The sequence below is a fragment of the Alosa sapidissima genome, chromosome 7 (genome assembly GCF_018492685.1).
Source record: "Alosa sapidissima isolate fAloSap1 chromosome 7, fAloSap1.pri, whole genome shotgun sequence".
NCBI classification, from domain to species: Eukaryota; Metazoa; Chordata; class Actinopteri; order Clupeiformes; family Clupeidae; genus Alosa; species Alosa sapidissima.
The window spans coordinates 28,989,513-29,012,133 of NC_055963.1; the positions used below are offsets into that span (position 1 = coordinate 28,989,513).

General features: G+C 47.7%; 1 protein-coding gene across 13 annotated transcripts in view; it reads right to left on the reverse strand.

Moving 5' to 3' along the window:
• Positions 1-22,621, reverse strand: part of casz1 (castor zinc finger 1) — a 185,011-nt gene that overhangs the window by 29,159 nt on the left and 133,231 nt on the right. For all 13 annotated transcript variants that reach the window (XM_042097010.1, XM_042097009.1, XM_042097008.1 and 10 more), the window contains 3 exons: positions 9,525-10,115; positions 2,108-3,056; positions 254-319 (listed from right to left, as the gene is read on the reverse strand). In XM_042097010.1, the coding sequence (XP_041952944.1) occupies positions 254-319; positions 2,108-3,056; positions 9,525-10,115 (1,606 nt within the window). The remainder of the gene's footprint in view (positions 1-253; positions 320-2,107; positions 3,057-9,524; positions 10,116-22,621) is intronic.

Here is a 22,621-nt window from a genome sequence, read left to right on the forward strand (position 1 = left end):
ACTACACACACACCGTGGAGAGAAAGACGCTCGCAGCGCGTTCCATACTCTAATTCTCCCTTCATGCTGTAAAAGGCCTTTCGTTTCAAACAATTTATAGACCACGCACACACCAATTTCCCTCAACAAACTGACATGTACCTTCACCAGTGCATAAAACATATCCTCAATTAAAAAAAAAAAAAAAAAGACAGAAAAGAAAATGCTTCTGGAATGCTCTCTCCTAAAGGACCCCCGGGCGGGATTTGCATACCTGGCGATGTACTTCTGGTAGACGTTGACGTCCTCGGTGGCAGGCTTCTCTGGTGGCAGCCCATTCCTAACAAAAGAGAAGAGAGAATTAATGGCGGAGGGGTGGAGAGTGCCGTCGTTAATAAAAAACAAACTGACACCAGTATTTACTTATGGGCCATCGCAAAACTTCACGCTATCAATATACATTTTCCGACGAAGCAACAATATTTTTCGCACGGGAATGGATGGCAGCGAATAGAGGAGGGCACTTTGATGCATGGCCCCACAACAAGCAGGAATGGGGGACTGGGGTATGGGGGGGTATATAAAATGGCATGGGATCTATTAATCATTCATGGGGATTGTGTTTTTTGTTGCGGGTGCTCACATATACACAGATTAAGTGCCATGCGTGGGAGGTAAAAAGCCCAGAAATTGCTCTTTTCTCCCCCCCCCCCCCCCCTCCTCTCTCTTATCAGGTCGTTTTGAGTGATGGCCCTGATGGTGGTGGTGTGTGGATGGGTGTGGCTGGTTAGCGTGCCCCCTTGGCGGTGGCGATCGGCATGCTGCAGCCGTCTGGGCTCTTGGGAGCATGGGGCAGTGACAGGGGAGCCGTGGCTGTCACGGGGGGCAGACGAGCAGCAGCAGGGAGGAGAAGGGTCAGTCCCCCTGGGGGCTGACATGCTGCTGGCCAAACGTGAGCGGCGCCGTGTGGGGGGGATGACCCAGGGTTAATCAGACTCTTAAGGCCATCTCCCTGACAGACAGACTATCTCTCTCTCTCTCTCTCTCTCTCTCTCTCTCTGTCTCTCTCTCTCTCTCTCTCTGTCTCACTCTCTCTCTCACCTTCAATTCTTTCCATCTCTCTTTTTCTCTCAAAATCTCTCCCTTTGTCACTCTCTGTTTGTCTTCCTCTGGCCTGTTCTTTGTCTCTCTCTGTCTCTCTCTGTCTCTCTCTCTCTCTTTCTCACTGGATGGACATGGAAGGTACACTGTGAGATCTCTGAGATTTACTGGGCCACAGCCTTGAGGATGAGTGTCTCCAATCGACATCCAAACATGTGATGACAGGAAACAAGACGCTGGACGGCCATTAGACGAGGAGAGCTGTAGTACTCAGGTACGATGCCAGCCTTCTCATTAAGCCAAACTTCACTTCCTCTAAAGTGCAGGCGGCGGCAGCCTTCGCCTTGCTGCGGCTCCTCTGACACCGAGGAGACACTGGTTCAGTCATGGGCTCAAAAGCAATTAACCGGAGAATTGTCACACCTCAGCTAAAAGAGGAAGTCTGTCACTTTGCGATGCCGACGCTAAATCAGCCGCCACGGTGCGCACAGAGTAAACAGCCCCCGCCACACACACACACACACACACACACACACACACACACACACACACACACACCACAACTTATCATTTAGTGAATCCTCCACTGCCACCGAGCCCCATTTCACACGCACGCGTGGCAGGGCTCGCTGAGAAATTAGCTGTACTCTGGGAAATTCCAGATAGCAAACAAAGAGCTCAAAAAACTGTCATGAGGGCAAAGAGCGAGCGAGAGAACGAGAGAGAGAGAGAGAGAGAGGAGCCGAGAACTATGATGCGTCTGAAAAATATTAATGAACGTTCGGCAAATGAGTTAGGAACTCAAGTTTGCACAGAGCAGGAGGGGAGTAAAAATATTTGGCCAATTAATGTGTTTACCCTCTGCAGTGGCACCGCGGTACAATGAATGTATTAACATCCTGCGAGAGCGACAATTGGTCTTGCCCAACTCCACTCAATAATTAAAGTTTCTTTATGGTCCCTAATGGTCTCACATTATGACACTGTAGCGGCGGAAATAATAATAATAAAAAAAGAAGATAATTACTTGACAGAGGACATGGTTCCAGTGGTGATGGAGTCAGTCTTGGAGAAGCTGGACTTCAGGTAGTCGGCTGTGTTGAAGCCCAGGTGAGCTGTCTGGTCTCCGGGGAGGCCCGTGGGGCCAACGCCGCCCACCGAGGCGGCCGGTGCCGTGGGCACGAGTGGGGGGCCGGGAGTGCCTGGCGTGACCGAGAGCACGCTGGGCATAAGTGGTGGGCCCTCCTTGCCCGGGATGAGCTTGGGGATGTTGCGGATGTCGTACTTGGATGGACGGCCCACCTTGCCCGTCTTGTAGGCGATGGCGCCACCCATGTCGGGGCTGCCCTCGCCGGGCTTGAACAGGTGCAGAAATTTGATGTTGTCCATGTCGTACTTGGAGGGCCGCTTGTAGCCGCCGCTGCCGCCAGCGCCGTTCTGCTGCCGCAGGCTCTCACCCATCTTCAGCTTCTGGATGAAGAAGTCGTACTTGGAGGCCCGTGAGCCAGTGCTCTGGACGTGCCCGGGTCCGGGGGTCTGCTGCTGTCCGGCAGTCGCTGCTGCCACCGCCGCCAGCGGAGTCTGCTTCGGGTCTACAATGCCCGCTGAGTACATCTGGGCCTCGGCGCCCGGGAGGCAGCTGGACGATGGGGTCAGCAGGGAGGCGGACGCTGCTGCTGGCTTCTCCTGGGCCAGCTTGGGGTTGAGCTCGTCGGGCTTGGGCGAGTGCGTGGTCCAGGGCAGCGTCTCGCCGGCCTTCAGCTTGCGGATGTACTCCTCGTACTTGGAGAAGCGAGCGCGGTGCGAGGCCTCCTCGCTGCTCAGGGAGGAGGGGTCTGAGGTAGGGGCTTTCTGCTTCGAGAAGCTGATCTTCTTGGCCAGCTCGTCCCGCACCTGCTGGTCGTCGTAGCCGAACATGTTCAATAACTCGTTCATGGTGTTGGCTGCATAGTCACGGAGGGCCGAGGCCTCCCCTACTGCACACAGAGAAAGTGAGAGAAAGTGGGAGGGGGAGAGGGAGAGAGGGGGAGAGGGAGAGAGGAAGAGAGGGAGAAAAGAGAGAGAAAAGAGGGGGAGGAAAGGAAACATATGCCACTGTGAGTTCATTTGTTCCTTAGAGATCACGAAGTGGATCGCTCTCAACTGATGCATACATTAACACACGCGCATACTTTACATTCTATCGTTCTCATAAATCTGCTTTTCAGTAATGAAGCGCTCATCTACTCTGTGATGGAAAAGTAGATACTCTTCCCACATTTACTTCTTCATTCTTTACATTCCCATTCTTTATTTTCAAAACATTTACATATTTATGATATATAGTAATATAAATATAGCAAAACAAGCACACAGAAAATATATTAAATACGTATAGTCATATGCAACTCCCATGCATATAGTGTGGGTTAAAATCCATTTTTAAAATGACTGTGAAGCTGGACATTTTGGAGTGTCAGCTCTTTAAAGTCATTCTCACATATTTGTGCTCTGAAAGTTCTCCCTTTTTCTTTTAAAGAGTCCATTAAATGGGCTGTCCTCCCCAAGGACATGGAGAAATGCAGTAAATGTATACTTTAATTGCATTATGTAGAGATTAATTCTGGCCCATTAACTTTCATCCAGGTTGGTGCAAAGGGTCAGAGAGAGAGGGGGCAGGAAAAATGATTTGGTTTGAAAGCAGGGGAAAAATTACAGTACTGCATAACTAGGCCTTATTAAGACACACTTCACTTCTTACCAAGTAAGTGTGCGCGTGTGTGTGTGTGTGTGTGTGTGTGTGTTTGAGCAGGATGAGCAGAACCCCTCAGGCACACTCAGTCACACATACACACTCTCACTCTGTCTCTCTTATACACACACACACACACACATACACGCATGCACACACCGTCCTGAAATGTTTACTCATCCAGATGAATGCAAAAAATGTCATCTTGTGGCAGTTTCTGTGTCAGACGAGATCCTGTAATGCCAGTGCGATGCTCTAAATGACAACTTCACTTGGGTGTCAAGTAAGCTCCAGAGACTTTTTGGCCCTCCTGCGTGCGTTGGCTGGACCCCAGCCCTGCCGCTCTGCTCTCCCTGCCTCTGCAGCTCCAGACTTTTTCTTCATTTATTTGATTGCCTTTTTCATCGCCGGGCCACGCGAGCCGGCCAGAGGTAACACTAGCCGCTCGTGTGGTAATTAATACGAAAATATTTCGCCTTTGGTCTCAGATTTCGGTGTTATTGCTAAATCGGTCGCTCTCCCGCCCCGACTTAAACCCCACCCCTCAACCCCCCACCCCCTACTTTTTGCATGTAAAATAATCCCTAAATTTCCATCGCAGCATCAGAGCCCGCTACTGTGCCGTGGCACATCGGTATGAAAGGGGATCTGACGGATCGAAAGGGCATGAAAAATTGAAAAGAGATGGATCAGGTATTCGGGAGGAAATACCTGCTTGTTGGCTATGGTATCATTTGCTCAATCTACAGCATTTTGCGTCGGCTGCTTTTTACAGGTTTCAGACAGGGCCTCAGGGCTTGTGTGTGTGTGTGTGTGTGTGTGTGTGTGTGTGTGTGTGTGTGTGTGTGTGCATTCTCTCCTTCACTGTGGTATCACAATGGCAAAGCTGATATCAGGCAAATGACATTGTAGAATGAGCAAATGTTTGCTAATAAAAGTCTGAGACAGATCGCTCTATTAGAACCAACAGTCGGTCTTTATTTTCTTTTATTGAGACTGGGTGGCTCAGTGAAAAAAAAAGTAAATTGCATCAAAAAGTGCTGAACTATGAAATGAAATAATATACGAGGTAATACATGGGGCTGAGTGTACAAGAATTTCAGGTCGCTCTGTTTCGTGAACATGTGTGTGTGGTATGTTGTATCTGGTGGTGTGACAGTTCCAAACTAAAGATAGCGGGAACTACATTTGAGAGATAAAGTATGACGCCAATAATAGAACCCAGGCCCAGGTCATAAACTGCTAAGATGGTAGATCGTGTCATCTTGGGTCACGTGACTCCAGGCAGCTTTAAAGTGAAGGAAAAGCCTTTAATCTCGAGCCCTGAAAAGTTTCCAAGGACAGATATCAAAGGCACTCATGAGTTTTCATAATTGGACATATTCCACTCGTGCAGCGCTCTTACTAACAGTCGGGAATTCCCACTTTCCTCCTGACTGAAATTCCCCTTGTTTGGAAAATTTCACATAATAATCACAACCATATATGCTATTAATACGAAATGAGCGAGATAATGTGACAAGTTACAATATTTGTATGGCCGGTATCCATAGAAATATTACCAGTTATAATAGTAATATTAGCACCGGGCAGGAATTGGCAAATCAGTAGAAGGGGGTCACTTGCGCTTCAGCCTGGTTGGTGCTCACGGAACAGGACACAGAAGTCCTGTTTTTATTTGTGCAAACTGTTTACACGTTTACTGTGTAACGTGTTTACAGTTTGCACAAATAAAAACACGTTAAGCATTGAGTGCTCCGGTCCTGCTCCTTGGCTCCTGTTAGACCTTGGATCTCCCTTTAGGAATTGGCAAATGTCTGGGGTGGAAACAGTAACACTAATGACAGTACACACACAGTAGTAATCATACTAGGAGTAGCGGTAGTCACTCTAGTCACACTGACATGCACGGTTCAGCTCTGTAGCCCTTAAACACACTATCGATGTCTGAAGAATGATTGGACCTAAACTGCACACATTACGTGGGGGCCTGGTGGCAGATAACCTTTTAAAACAGCATGTAAATGATTTTTCCCCTTCTCCAGCCCTTATCGCACTGAGCTCTTAATGATGCAGGCTGAGCGTGAGGCTGGGAAACCACAGCTTTGAGGGGAAAGGTGCAATGTGACTGGCAGTGCTCTCTCTCTCTCGATCTCTCTCTCTTTCTCTCTGGCTTTCTCTCCCTCATACACTTTTACTCCCTTTCACTCACTCTGTTTGTCTACGTCTACCTTTCTCTCATCTCCTTATTCACTTTACTGTTCATCGCTTCCTCTCTGTCTCCCTGATCTATCACTCACTCCCTCCCTCCTTCTCTTTCTCTCACTTTCTCTACCTTTCTCTCTCACTACTCTCACTCTCTCTCTTACTCTCTATCTCTCTCTTTGTCCCTCTCTCTCTCCTTCTCTGGCCGCTCTACCTCCCTGTCTCTCTCTGTTGTCACTGGAGAGTATAAAAAGAAGTGGCTCTTAATCTCATCCACTTCATGCTGGCAAATTCCTACACGCGACACGGGGGCCTTGTCTCCGTTTGAGGCAATTAGGGCACATTTTCCCCCCTCGGCGTGATAACAAATGGGCATTATATCTCCTTTTTGCCAACCAAACATGGCCATGGACGCGGTGCAAGCCCTACTTCCTACGCTTGAGAGAGAGAGAGAGAGAGAGAGAGAGAGAGAGAGAGAGAGAGAGAGAGAGAGATAGCGATAGTGAGAGGGGGACATAGGTGTCTAGGATGATAAGAAGGCAGACGAGGCCTCTATATATGGACCATCTTTAAAGGAACACTGAGGCCTATAGCTTCATGGAATCATTACTGATTATCAGCTTCTTAATTTGATTAGAAATGAGAAATTATTCAATGGTTACAATTATTATTTGATAAATATTGGGCTGTGCATACTTAGACTTGCTTCTACTTTAATTCTGACCATTTAGTTGTCAAGTGGTTCAAATAAATAACAGTTATATATACTAAATAACAGCAAAAGTTTTTCTTTTGTTTCTCTTTTTTCCTCTATCTCTCCTTTGTCAAACAGAGGATGTGTCTTTCCCCCCACAGAGCACCACATTTAAACCAGTCTGCCGCAGAGTGTAAATAAAAATGTGTTCCCACGAGGCCCCAGATGAAGCCGTAACCTTTCACTGGGCATAATTACAAACTGGAGTCCGCTCTGTTCCACAGAGCATCTTTGTCATTGCTTTCATTTTCTTCTTTTCTTTCTTTCTTTCTTTCTTTTTGTCTGGTAGTTTTCTGTCCCTGCGTGTGCATGTCCTTACGACTGCATGGCGCAGTGCTACATCTAAATTATCTGGGAAAAGTATTCCGGGGAGTTTTGCTGATAGGGAATCCGCGCGGGCGCCTCAGTGCGAGGAGTTAAATGTTTTGAAGGTCGCAGTTTCTCTCATTGATCTTGCAATGTTTGTTAATTACATTGTCACTGATGTTGTGAGAGATAATTAAGCCACTATGTTTATATGCATAATTATGTGCGCTCCGCATCAGCCTTTGAAAGACAGCGGTGAAGAGAAGGGGGGGAGAGAGAGAGAGAGGGAAAAAAGATTTTTAATTGTGAGCTGCACAGAAACGTGGCAATATAGATGCCCCAGTTACAATCAACAAAGAAAGGGGGGGGGGTCTGTCTGTCTGTGTGTGTGTGTGTGTGTGTGTGTGTGTGTGTGTGTGTGTGTGTGTGTGTGTGTGTGTGTGTGTGTGTGTGTGTGTGTGTGTGTGTGTGTCAGAGAGGGGGTTGGCGTACTCAGAAGACAAGAGTTGTGACTAATACAGTCTGTTCGTTGCAAGTCTTCAAACAGTTTGTCTTTTGTTTTGAGATGCACAGCAGCTCGAGCCTAGTAGAGGCAAAGGTGTTTCATAACACAAACACATATTTACTGACAGTCTTTCATGGCCGTGCAAATAAACACTAAATGACTAATTAAAACCACAGCCTTCTTTGCTGTTTTCCTGTAAAAAAAAAAAAAAAAAAAAAAATTGATTTTCTCAGAAGCGTCTTGGCCCTCAGTTCTCTGAGAAAGGCCACAGATACTCTGCTCTTCAGATGAAAATGAAAAAATAGAGTGTGGAAAAAAAATAGACGAGAGAATGAAACTTATTTCAAGCACAATACTGGCCCACTGGGGAAAGAAAAGTGATATGAAAGAACCATAAGAAATATTTGTGATATGAGGTGATATATATATATATATATATATATATATATATATATATATATATATATATATATATATATATATAAAGAGAGAGAGAGAGAGAGAGAGAGAGAGAGAGAGAGAGAGAGAGAGAGTGAAAGAGAAGCAGACAAAACCAGATTCCACTTTGTGAAGTTCAGTTAATTTTACTGCCTGTCAGGCTCCCTTATCGTTTTTGATAATCTAGCTTAGTTTGCGCAGGGCTCTGTTTTGAATTCGGCACCATGGGAGACTCTCAGATAACCCTCCAAGTCTCAAAGTTCAACAAGTGTGTGCGTGTGTGTGTATGTGTGTGTGTGAGTGTGTATGAGTGTGTGTGTGTGTGTGTGTGTGTGTGTGTGTGTGTGTGTGTGTGCAAGCACGCCCACAGTTCCCGACCGATCATGCCCTGTGCTCTATTGTTGCTGCCACTTCACCAAAACTGCCACCTTAAACTGCAGCCTTATCTGTGAGATTATCTCCCAGCTAATGACAGAGACAAACAACGGATATCTGGTTTTGTCAAGAGCGCAAACAGGCATTAATGTGAATAACCTGCGCTTTGTGGAAAATTTGATATGGCTTCAAGAGAGAGAGAGAGAGAGAAAGAAGAAAAAAGTCAGGAATAAAGAACAGGTTTCAACTGATTTGGTGAGTGCTAGCTCTTTAGACTATATCTACACGTGGAGATCCCCTCATGGAAGTGCCACTCCTGGAATGTAAATATGCCAACTGTCTCCTGGCAGTGGCCCTCCACAGCACCTCCAGGCTTTCTGTCTCAGTTGGACAGGCAATCTGCTGGACTCTGGGCGAGTGTAAAGGTATCCTCTCTGAAAACTGATGGAGTCTGACCCGGGGCAATGGCTGCCCGTTGCCAGCCACTGTGTAATTGGGCTCGCTGGTAGCTAAGTTTAGTAAGCTTAGGGAAAAATCAAAGACTGAAAATGTAATCCTGGGTGTAATGTGAAGCTTAGACTGCCCTGCCAACTCCTCCTGACTCTCAGCTGCTCGATTCCCTCTCTCTCTATAACACACACACACAGACACACACACAGACACACACACATGCACACAAGCACTCAACGTACATTGTAAGCCTATTCCAAATATTAATTTCTCCTTGTTGTAAACCACAGAGGTTCCTGTTTTCCCAAATGCCTGTCAGTTCTATCTGTCCACAAGGCAAGCAGTGTGATTGGCTATTCAAGCCGTAATTCTAGATTGTCTTTTTTCCCCCCTCAGCTGGCAGCTTCACTTAAGCCTTTGTGAGTCTAGCGCTGTCACTGTTCCCTCCGAGCACACCCTCGACACTGTCAAATTGTCCTTGGGATTAAACGTCTGGGAAAGGGCAAAGGTAACATAAAACTATGGCAACAAAACACAAAGGACTAAGGGACTTTAAACAGAGTTAGAGAGAAAAATATCTTTGTTCTGAGTGGACTGCTATCAAAAGATGAGGGTTAAAGTCTTTTGAGAGGAAGAGAGAGAGAGAGAGAGAGAGAGAGAGAGAAAGAGAGGAGGGATACCTGGAGAGGTGAATGGCGGTTGGCGGTTGACCACCTCGCCCGAGGACGCATAGCTGTCCTCCTTGTGCGGACCGTCCTCTGAGTCGCGGTCATCGTGGAAACTGCCGTCATCGTGCAGGGCGTCGGGCTCGTCGCCATTGTCCTCATCGTCACTGCAGCCCTTGGGCTGGACCATGTACACGCCCTCTGGAGGTCCGTCTTCACCGCCATTGTTGGCCCTGACCCCCCGCGGCCCCTCGGCTCCCCCGGCACTGCCGCTGCCGCCATCGAACGACTCGTCACCATATTCGCCGTTCACCCACTTCTCGATGGCCTCTCGTCGACGCTGGTCCTCCTCCAGGCTCTGGTTCAGGGTCAGGCCCTCGGGCAGGAGGTCCACTTCAGGCCGGTCGCTCTCATCATAGTGCGAGCTGCCGCGCTCGCTGTTGTCCGCTAGGCTCGCATCGCCGTCTGCGTTCTGGGAGCTGCACTCACCGGTTACCACCTGCCGGCTCAGCTTGGCACAGATAGCATTGAGTTTTAGGCCACCTTTCCTTTTGGCGGCCATGTTGGGTTTTCCTGAGGTCTTTTCAGTGCATAAAGTCCTTTCAGCTGAAGAGAGAGGAAGACAAAGAGAAAGAAATGGAAATGTTAGGTTAGGTGACACTCCAACATCAAATTTGGCATCATGCGTTCAACACATACAGTATGATATTCAACCATTCTGAATCACAACAAAAATAAAGCCAGATGTGTTGATATTGTCTGACACGGCAACTAGTTACAGTAAGTTTAACAAACAAAAATCCCAGAACAGAAGGAACGGAGTCCTCAAGCGTGTGTTGTGTTGTTAGTCAGACCTGTCATAGACAGCTTAGTCATCTTAGAGTTTCAAAGCAACAAAAACTCAACCCCCCCCCCCCCCCCCCCCCCCCCCTTCCACACACACACACACACACACACACACACACAAACACTACACACACGCATACACAGAAGAGAACACTGAATAGTGAAACCACAACCAGATCAGAATCAGACCCCCTACCTCGCACACAGTGTGCCCTGTACGGACATCTAATCCATTTTACATGACAGCTGGAATAAAAACAGCCTGAAATGTTATATTCTCCTTTACCTAAAGAGACGAGCGGCTTGCCAGGACTGGGCTCTGCTTAGCCTTACCCCCTGACAGGCCAAAGAGGAGAGGAGAGGAGAAGAGACGCTCCAGAGACTGAGTACTCACGGCCGTACCTCACACATACATACACACACGCACGCACACACACACACACACACACACACACACACACACATGCAGACAAACATACGCATGCATACACATCCACAGACAGGGACAGCACCAGTGCCCATGCTGCCTCGCAGCTGTATCTCCTTCCTGCTCTAAAGAGCCATTCTGTTTGCCTCTCTCTCTCTCTCTCTCTCTCTCTCTCTCTCTCTACTTCACTCTCTTCTCTACAGAAAAAAAGAGTTTTCACTTTCAGCTCCTTACCAAAGTGAGGCTGCGGTGGTTGTGAGTGTTTCATGAGGGTATGGGCAAAGGGTATGGTCATATATTTGTGCTCGTAGAGGTGTAAAAAGCCTACTTGACTTAAAAAAAGAACTCTTGCACACACACACACATACACACACACACACACGTGATATGGTGGTAGGCAGCCTATGAAGACCTGTGCTGGTAGCCCAGTTAGCCTGAGAGGGTACTGAAACCACTCACTCATACATGATGCCTACAGGCCTGGTGAAGGCCTGTCCGACGGGCTGAGAAGGATGAGCGTCTGGACAGACATAACATCTCTCTTGGACCGGCCCCTTACCATCAGCACGTCCATGGAACTATGTGGTCCAGCTTCAAGAGCTTAACGCTCGCTACTGACCATTCCATTATCTGTTCCTTACAGCAAGTCTCTCTCTCTCTCTCCTTCTCTCTCTCTCTCCCCTCAGACACCCCTCTTGTTTCCCTGAGCTCTCCCAGTGCCCAGATGATGCCGGGAGTGGGCTGCAGTGCTTTCTTATCATGCCAGCATCGCAGCAGAGCTGTGGTTAAACACAGACAGGCAGTCCTCCAAAACACAGCAGGTAGGCTCTTCAGTCTGCCATTAATACTTGATGACGGTGGCAAAGCCCTGCTGTATAGCTTCTCTCCCTCTCTTTCTCTCTCTCTCTCTGTCTCTCTCTCTGTCCCACCCGCAACATTTACCTCTCTGTTTAAATTTATCCTCCTTAAGTGTGGGGCATCGCTGTGCTTCGTAAAGGGTACGCGATTGCTTTTAAAAGCGTTGGCGATTGGGTGCCGTCGAGTGCTGACTGATTCATTTATTCTGTCATTATTTTAGGCCGTCCTCGTCCTCAGGGCATGTCTGCCGGCTTCAGTCCACCCCCCCCATCCCCACCCCCCGGTGCAGCTGCCACCCCGCGGGCATTCCTGCCCAGAGAGATGCCTTTTTAGGGCAGAAAAAACGGTGGTACCTTTGCGCTTTGTGTCGCGGCTAAGGGAGAGAGAGAGAGAGAGAGAGAGAGAGAGAGAGAGAGAGAGAGAAAAAGACAGAGAGAAAGAAAGAGAGAGAGTTAGAGAGAGGACAGGCTCTGCAGGCCTCTCTCTGATCCTGTCTCGATCCCTCCGACTTAGCTTGGCCACAAAAGCTTACAGGTCTGGGAGCTGGGAGAGGACGTGCATGCATCAGTGTATGTCTCCACACAGTGTGATGTTTAGTGGAATTTCTGCGTGGCCACCCAGGCTATTTTTGAGTGCAACTCGTTAGGTTTTCAGTCGAAGACACCCCTTGGTTTTCCACTGTCTTACTCAAACAAGAGATCAGATCAGATGTGGAAACAGTCAGACACCTACAGTAACATCTATTTATAAAAACAAGCTCATGTACGCTCCTTAAAACCTAGATATAAAAAGTTAAAGGGCTACATATCTATAACAAAACCCCTCCAAAAAAAAAGACTTCATCTGAAACCAGTAGGAAGATTCCTGTGACACACTTTTTACAGCCCTGTTTGTTCATCTTGCTCAGCTCCGGTAAAATTAGCTTTCAATATGAACAAATAGCTCACCTCAAGCTCTAACCTTGCCACATATACAATGCACCCGACGCTCCCTGCACATGCTTTCTCAGTTACAGTATTTACACAGTGGACTTCCTCAGCGAAACAATGACATGCCATTACACAGGTTCCTCGGATGATGTGGGGATAAACAGGCAACGTAACTGTACATTTTTGAGCAAGACAATTGTGAGGAGGGGTAAAAAGGTCATGCTGTAGAGGACAGCAATTCAAGGGTGGGGTGGGGGTGGGGGGGGGGGGTGAAAAAAAATCAGCTGGAAAAACTATTAGGAAGTGGAAGACATAAATTTTGAAGTATTTTTTCAGAACACCTCTGAAGGAAGATTGAGGTCATTTGGGCGTACCGGCAGAGGTCATTTCTCTGTTTACTGTGCTCAGTATTTCATGGTTTAACTACCCGTTTCCTTTGCATCGCAATCTTGCCTTTCCTTGTAGGAAATGACCCCCCGAGAAGCCGTGTCTTTCCATTACAAAAGTATTTATGTGCATTTTTAGCAAACAAAACCTCTATACTGCCAGCAGGTCAACATGCACTGATTGCGAGGAGGATAGCGGTGTGATTGCTAGACAGAAGCGCTGCATGCACATTAATGCACTAAGAGGGAGTAACAGAGAGAAGAAGTCCCAGGCGCTGGGAGCCTCTGAGAGAGAGAGCTTGTTTTAACGAGCGAATAAACATCTTGAAGATATCTCGAAATTTTGCCGCGCTGTTAAATAAACGCGGGTGACCATTAATGAACAGTTCACTTACCCCCACCTCCCCATCCCCCTTAAATAAAGAAAAAAAAAAGACCTGCCACCCCCCTCTATCAACACCCCTCTGTCCCTCCATCCGTCCGTTTATCTGTCTGTCCATCCGTCCCCTGCCCCTGGCCCTTGTCCCTGCTCAGCTGCTCCATCCGCGGCCGCTCACAATGGAGTATCGCTATAGCAACGGTGCTGTTTACCGCCCGCTGTGATGCGTGCATGATAGCACACGGTGTGATAAAAATCAGCGGGGGGACACACATGAAAGAGCAGCACGCTCCTTTGGGAGTCCTGACTTGGCCACTCAGCACACATGTGCAGCCAGGTGAAATAGGATCGTCAATAAATATATCAAATGTAAACATATCAAGGCAACAAAAGTCATATAGACATACAGTAAGCTACATATATCATGACTTTCTGATATTTGTTTCGAAATGGGTGGGTGTGTTTGGAAGGTGTGTTTTAAGGTTATTTCTGGTCTGACTGTTGTCTACTTTATTTGAGTGGGGAAAGTTTAAAGAAGACACAGGCTTTTGAAATGCTGATGCGACTAGATGGAACTTGCTTTTCTGGCACTGTTTATTGCAGCGGCTGACAAGATTTTTCTGTGGAAACTGTGCAGACCTGAGGCGGCTGTAAAACGCCGGCTTTATATGGGAATGAGAACAGGCACAAAAGGCACCAAAATGTTTCAAACACTTTCAAACAAATACAATAACAGGAGCACAGCAGTGCCAGAGAGACAGAGAGAGAGAGGTAGAGAGAGAGAGAGAGAGAGACAGATGAGAGAAGAGAGAGAGAGAGGTAGAGAGAGAGAAAGAGAGGAGAGAAGAGAGAGAAGAGTTCTCTTTTATCTGCTCTCTCTCAGACGCACATAAAAGATGTTACTGTCCCTGCCTCGGCTCTGAATGAAATAAGTGCAACGTAGCTAATGGTCTAAATGAAGAAAAAGCTCCCGTGAACTCTCTCCTCTCTTAGAGCTCTTGAAATCCTCTGTGTCTTGTTGTTTAACTCTGAGCTTCTGTTTATGCGCCAGAATGATATCATGCCCAATCAAGTGGTGTTTCAAATCCTAATAATGCTGTTGGAAGTGCATTATTTGCCTGAACGTGCGCAGACTGCAATCACGCTGCCACTGGTGCTGGAGGAGGAGGAGGAGGAGGTGGTGATGGGGGGGGGGGGGGGGCTGTTAATGACTGCTTAGATTGGCGTGTCCTGCACCCCTTTTCTCCTCTCTTTTTCTCTATCCACCCCCCCCCCCACGCCCCCCACCCCCCCCACGCCCCCCGAGACAGAACGCAGGTTAGCACACAGACAAGCTGAGGGACAAACTGGGCTTTCAGAGGAACATGTATATATATAACCCACAGGAACATGTATACAGAAATATCCCACAGCCTCATCACCTGGCACCATGCTCGGGTCTAAGCTCACACCCACAGACTGTTCTAGAAACCATACCATGACTGGGTGTTTTTGCTTTGCAATTCCTTGTAGATTACAGCAAATTTCAGATTTTATGTGTTAAAGTTTGTCATTTTTATATATATATAAAAAAACAGTGTCAATTGTCTCAACTGACAGAACCAACCATCATAATTTCAGGAGCTAATGTTCATATTATGCAGGCCGGTGAGAAAAACACAGCTCCGGAGAGTTTTTCATCATTTAATGGGCTTGCTGTTTGTGAGATTCTTTTGTGAGCTCTGTGTCTTGAGAAATAGTGCAGCTACAAGATTTTAAAGCTTCGGGAGATTCACTTATAGGATCAGCCAGCTCCTGCTTCATCCAGAGAGAGAAAGAGAGAGAGAGAGAGTGAAAGAGAAGAAAGGGGGAATATGACAGAGGGAGAGAAAAGAGAGAAAAACTTCCCCCCACCTTCTGTGCATATTTCCCCACATACAGAGTAAAGTGCAGCGAATATAGGGGCCGACGTGAGTGAGCCGGCACTTTCTGTCAGTTGCTCATGCGCACTAGCGCCGAAATGTTCAACTGACAAGCACTGGTTTAAAGCCCCACTCTTAAACACTGATAGAGTGGCCACATACAAAAACATAATCCATCTAGGAGCACACCAAATCATAGACCTATCCTTTAACACTCCTCACCCTTCCACACACACAACTCATACACACCCCCTGTTCTGTCTTTAGCCTTTTAATTTACTGCTTGCAGGAAGACAGCACTCCCCCCACACACACCCCCTTCTGCTCTCTGCGGCAGGCCCAAGCTGCAGCCACAGAGAAGCCGAGCGGAAGACGACGGATGGACAAATACGCCACCGAAGCCCCAGACCCTGGCAAACTGGCCCCCTCCTTCATTTTTATTACACAAGAATAACAATAAGCAGGTCCACGACCCTGCCGCCAGACTTTGCGGTATTTCTCTTCTTTTTCCCTCCCTCCCTCCCTCTCTCTCTCTCTCTCTCTCTCTCTCTCTTCTCCTCCCCACCCCACCCTCCCTCCGTCGGGTTCTGCCCATGCTAAAAAATTTCCATTTTCTGCATGCATATTTAATTGAGTTTTGTCCCAGTGGTGCGGAAATGATTTGTTTTTTGCTCTCTGTTCACTTGACTCCTCTTCGGAGTCGCTAACCCTGATTAAGACGTTGGCGTTAATTTCCCAGCGCACACCTTTTTTTTGTGCATTAATGGTTCTGATCGTCTAATTAAAACTTCTCGGCTCTGCCGCTGATCACAGCCCGCCGCCGCTCCTGACCTGAGACTTTAATTGCCGCGTCAGAAGTGATAATAATAATTTCTAGGTTCTGATGATTAAAAACAATGCCACTGCCAAAAAGCCAGGTCCCACCCCCCCCCCCCCCCCCCCTTGCGTTCCTCCTACCATTTTCTTTTTTCCCTTTTTGTTCTGGCTGGGGGAAAAGTCAGGAGGAGAAGTTTATGTTGTTGGGGGAGACGAGTGGGGTGATGAAGAGATGAGCAGGGAGGAGGTGGAAGAGGAAGAGGAGGGAGGGATGTGTGTGTGTGTGTGTGTGTGTGTGTGTGTGTGTGTGTGTGTGTGTGTGTGTGCGTGTGTGTGCGTGTGCGTGCGTGTGTGTGTGTGAAGTGGGAGAGAGACGCACCGAGGGGGAATTAAGAAGAGCCTCAGTGACTGGAGGGGGGCATCAGGCAGAAGGGTGGAATTTCCCCAGCAGTCTTCTGGGCGAGCAGGTTTAGCGCAGGGCTTTAGCCTGGAATAGGGGTGCGATTTGGGAACACTGGCCTCACTCGACTCAGAGAAGCTCTACCAGGATTTTGAACATTTTTATGGAGGGTGGACGTGGAGAGGGAGGGCTGTGTCAAATGAAAGTTAATGAGGGTAAAATCACAGTTAAATTACCCTGTTGGGTTCATCTGGCTCAAGGAACAATCTGTTCTTACAGAATAAAAAAAAAAAACTACTACTACATCTGAAAAGTGAGAAATGTAATCTCTGTCAGCAGAGCACCCTTCATGTTCTTTAAAGGATGGTCAGAGTGAAGAGCACTAAGTGACCAACCGAAGGTAGCAGTCAGATATTACCCGCAAAAGAGAAGAAAAAAAGCAACAGGAATGTGTGAACTTTTCAGAAGGGTGTTCCTGGGACAATGCCACACATTCCATCCCCACATGCACGCACACACACGCACACACATACACACACACACACCCTCGATCACTCTCTGTTCTTTTTTTTTTCATCTGATGGAGTCAAATGGATTTTTTACATTCCATTGTGAAGATCAATCTTTTACTCGGAGGAAATGCATCACAGCAAAACAATTACGCTCAAAATATCACAAAACATTTTTGCAACACAAAACACACACACCCAATACACCTTTACATATTATTTTCTCCACCCACCCCTTCAAAACACACCCATGACAGGATACTGACGAAAATCCAACACATTCTGTACCCATTGACACAAGCACACACACACACACACACACACACACACACACACATACACACACACACACACACCACACACACACACACACACACACTCGCAAATCTGTTTTATTATTAATCAGCTGCTAGAACATCTGCTTGCTTGCTGTCTCTGTGTGCTTCTTTTCTATCAATAAAGCACTTATTGCTTTTAGTGGCAGAGGTGACCTTGCACGCTTGCGTGCTGTCTTTGGGTCGACCTTGAGGGACCCACTCTGACTTCACGGCAGCCTCCTCCGGCCATAATCAGACAGAGAGAGGCCTTCAGCCAAGTGAAACAGTGCTGCCATACTGCCGCAAACACACACACACACACACACACACACACACACACACACACACACACACACACACACACAAACATGTGCACAGGGCTAGGACAATGGACCATAAACATACATACAATGTGTATTTTAAGGGAGAGGAAATTCATTGATTTGTGTATGTGTGCAGTTTGACAAGGTGGTCTGTCTGTCCGCAGCACACAAGTGTTTATGTAGCATGTGGGTAAGCGTGCGTGTGTGCATGTGTGTGTTTGTGTGTGTGTGTATGTGAGTGTGGGTTTTTTGTTGTTTACTGCAAGCAATTATGATTTTCCACCCACAGTCGTCGTGTGTGACGAGAGGCACTGTGACAGGCGGAGAACCTCTGCAAACCCAACTTTCACACCGGTTTGCCCCTGACGAAGCTTTTTTGTCGTTCCTTATGTGAGTTGATGAGCAAACAAGGCGGCTCCTTCTTTCTCTCCTCTGCCTGACCCTGTTGGTCAGGGTCGGACTCTTTAAAAGCCCACGGAGCGTCCGTATTTGTGCTTGCGTCCACCTTAGGATGCCAATTGTCGAATGCTACAGTACACAGCCAGTCACAAATTTGTAAGTAGAAAGGCAAACTGATAGAGAGAGAGACTGAGAGAGAGAGAGAAAGAGAGAGAGAGAGAGAGAGAGAGAGAGAGAGAGAGAGAGAGAGAGAGAGAGAGAGAGAGAGAGGCGGGGGATGCTCATGAGTGGGCTGGCAGTGTTGGCACAGGGCGGGCACGGCAGGGGGCACCCTGCCTGGCAGCAGCCAGAGGGGATCGGTTGCAGATCCGTGTTGGCAGAGCGCAAAGGGTTAATGACGGGGCTGCCACAAACAAGACACGAGGGAGTGAGAAAGAGAGAGAGCGCGCAGAAGAGAGAAGAGAGAAACAGAAAGAAAGAAAGAAATAGAGAGAGAGAGAGAGAGAGAGAGAGAGAGAGAGAGAGAGAGAGAGAGAGAGGAGAGAGAGAGAGAGAGAGAGAGAGCGAGAGAGAGCAATCCTGCAGCCTCCGTGCTGGTGGCACACACTGAGCTAGGCAGTGTCTGACTGAGGGGAGCTCTGTGTGTGTGTGTCTGTGTGTGTGTGTGTGTGTGTGTGTGTGTGTGTGTGTGTGGGGAGGCTGATGGCAAAAAGCTCCTCTCTCTCTGGGACCTCGAGCTCGAGCTGTGTTTTACTTCCTGGGAACCCTGTGGAGGTGCACGAGGAAAGAGAGGATGGATGGAGGAGGAGGAGGAAGAGGAGGAGGAGGAAGAAGAGGAGGAGGAGGAGGAGGAAGAGGAGGAGGAAGATGAGGAGGGAGGAGGAGGAAGAAGAGGAGGAGGAGGAGGAGGAGGAGGAGGAGGAGGAGGAAGAGGAGGAGGAGGAGGAGGAGGAGGAAGAAGAGGAGGAGGTGCTTGATGGGCCCTGTCTGTCCACAGTGACGGGCACACGTAGGTCAGGAGGGGGACCCAGGAGACTGGCTCCTGGCACTCTGGGTCATTAGCTGAGAGAGGTGGGGTGGGGGTGTTGGTGGTGGGGGGGCGTGTGTTTAATTTTACAGCTCCACAGTTACCGAGCAAGCCTCACTGCTTCTCCTTGGGGTGGCCTGTGTGTGTGTGTGTGTGTGTGTGTGTGTGTGTGTGTGTGTGTGTGTGTGTGCACGCGCATGCGGACACTACAACTCGATGAGCCGTCGCTTAACGACAACACACACTCCACCTGTCCCCTCATGCCGGACAGTGCTGCCACGGCAACCACACCAACCCCCCCACACCACTAGACACTCACTTCCTCAACCCCCCTTACCGCATGCCCCCCCACCCCCCTGAACTCAGACACCACACGCCTAAACAGGAAGCAATGAGAAAGGGAGGGGGCACTTTTCTGTGGCCAGTGGGCTTGTGAGCATTAGCTTAACCTTGCTATGAAGCTCTGTCAGGCCAGATAATGTCAATCATCACAAAAGCCCTCTCGGATAACCTCAATGTGAAACCTAAAAAGCTTGGCTGTTTAGATGTTTGGACATGTCCCCCTTTCATCAGCATATGATTTACATTAAAGCGAGATGAGTTGTGGCATTTCTTTAACAAGACTCTTAAGACATGTTGACAGCCTATAAGGCACTTTGCAGCGAAAAATAAATATATAAAAGAGCCGGGGCCGACAAAGCGCCTTGTTTAAGAGGATGTTTGTTTGACAGGCAAAATGTCTAAGTAAAAGAGGGCGTGAGGAAGAGAGGGAAAGAATGAGAGTGAGAGAAAGAGAGAGGGGGAGATGGAGAGGATGAGAGAGTGAGGGAGAGGGAGAGAGAGAAAACAGAGGAGTTGGCCTATCCTTGGAAACAGCCTGAGCTCCCAGGGAATGCTTAATTGATTTCCAAGGTTACTTCTTAAATTTCTTTCTCAGATACAACAGGGCTTGTGAGCATTCAATGTTTTTAAAGCAATTTCCTCAAATTCTGCTCAGCTTTTTTTCATTGTTCACTGCAGATCCTTGCACCCTTCAAATGACAGGAAGAGGTGACATTAGGGGGGAAAGAAAGAAAGAAAAAAAAACATTTCCAGACAGGACGCTGTGCTGACAACATCGATCCCAGACCGCCATTAAAACATTTGCTCTGCTTCACAGACTTCCCCATTTTTCCCTCCCTCCTCTCTCTCTCTCTCCCTCCTTCTCTCTCTCTCCCTCTCTCTGTTTTATGTGCACAGCAATGGCTCGCAGGTGTCCCCTAAATGTCTCTCGCTACAGGTAGAGACCAGGCCTAAAGATTCTATAAGACCTCTACTTGCCCTTTTGCAAAAAGAAAAAAAAAAACCTCTCACAATTTTGCTCGTACACGCAAGCCTGTCGTATGCAGGATTCTTCCCCTCACTATATTGTTGTTTGAGCTGTATAGAATTTATGCATTATAGGACAGACTGCCACAGCCTGAGCTATAGGTGTGGTTGTTTCAGCAGTGTGAAGCTTTGCAGTTAAGAGGATACAGGAGACCCAGTCAACTGGTCAGCTGCTAAGCTACTGTAGTTGGCAGGAGGCGCTGTGCATGTGTGTGTGTGTGTGTGTGTGTGTGTGTGTGACTATGTGTGTGTAGGTACAGTATGCATGAGTGTATGTGAGTATGTGTGTGTATGAGACAGGAAAGTGAGCACAGGGCATCCCTCCCTTATAAAGCAGGGTCTCTGCAGGCCCCTCTCACAGCCTCCTCATGCTGTGAGCTATGGGTCATCTCACTTCTGCCAAACTCAGTTCTGTCACTCAGCACTGTCTGAATCAACGCAGATGCACACATACAAGCACATGCACTAAACACGAACACTACCCATATCTTCTCAACTGAATGCACCCACAAACATCATGTATCTGACAGAAAAACAGAAGTCTATTTTGTATTAGTGGCTTTATCTATAAAGCACATTTATTTTTTCATTTTTTATTTCAGACCCTGATACATTTCTTCTTCTCTGTTCCTGCTTGAGAATCTAAATGGCTGACTTGTGACTGAGTGAGAGCTGCCTTCTTTGAAACAAGGGCTGTTTGAGTGAAGCTGGCGAAAAAAGAGAGGTACTTTACAGAAAGTACGTGCTATTTTGGTCCGACAAACACAAAAGGAAGTGTTGCTGGCTGACTCAAACAAAGAATTTGCTTTTGATAAAACCACAACTGCTACATGTATATTCTACACCAAAAGAGTTTGTTTCCTGGTTTTTTATAGAGGTGACATACCCTCAAAAGGAAGCGACAAACAAGACTGTGTTGCACAATTGTTGACTGCAAGCTGATAGATGCTCGTGATCTAGAAGAGTGACACCATTTTGATTACAAAGACTGAAAAAAAATAGTGTTTTTAAACAGACAACACAAGTGATACATACAGCTTAAATGCAGCAATAAAAATACCCTTAAATGGCAAACTAACAGCATGCCTTGACTCTAGACTTGCACAGGTTAGATTGCAGAGGCATTAGCATTCCCCTTATTATTATTTTAAAGTGAAAACGGATACTCTGTTGAAGTGCAAATCTGCTGAATTACTGTAGCAGATTGCCGTTATTAATTATTAACAGCGATTTTATAAATATTCAGGTCTGCCATGCATCTAATAATGAGCGCTTTAGAGAAGGTTACTTCCCGTGCGCATCCTAATGTGTCAGAAATATCACTTTTAATCACGGTGGTGTCAAGACCAGCATCTGAACACCAAAAATACAACGGCAGCATGGGCCTTGCCAGCTATAGCTCTCTCTCTCTCGCTCTCTCTCTCTCTCTGCTCTGTTTCTATTCCACCTCTCTTTTCCAGTTGAAAGCAGTGGATTACACACACTAACTCGACACCAGCTCTGTGCTGTGTGTGATGCATGGGTGAAGTAAAGGGTGAGAGTGACAGAGAAACACGAGGTACGATGGGGAAAAAAGGTGGTTTTCTTTGCACATTATTGCTGTGCTAATCTGAGAAGGAGAGAAGAGGGCTCCATCGACAAGCGTTCTACCCCCTGGACACACCTAGTCTAGTCCCAGTGCTAGAGTCGCCATATGGCACTCTGCATATTCATATGTCTCTGCCGGTGCTCTGCCAATGCTTAAACAGTACTTCAGAAAGTTCAAAACAGAACGCGCAAAAAAAAAAAAATACAAAGAGGAAGAAGTGAGGCAGAGAGAGAAAGTTCTCTGCTCTACCTCTCTCTCTACCTCTCTCCTGTGTTCTTTCTCTCTTTCTCTCCCTCTCTGTCTTTCTTTTCTTGTCCCTTTCTCCTTTCTTTTCTGCTTAAGATGAGTATGGGTGCTGAAGGCTTCTCCCCTGGGCAGGCTGTATTACAGAGGCAGGGACGTAGGCTTCGATGAGCATCTCACGACAGCGGTGAGAAAAGAAGGGAGCGGGGGAGGGAGGGGGGGGAGTGAGGGAGGAATGGAGGGGAGGGTGAAAGGATGTGTTGGGGCCGCTGCTGGGTAAACTGTGTTGTCAGGTGGGCTTGACGGCCTCTCTCCGGCAGGGTAAATATGGTGGGCAGCCCTCCCTGCACCCCCCCCCCCCCCCCCCCCCCCCCCCACCACCTCCAAAGCCATCGG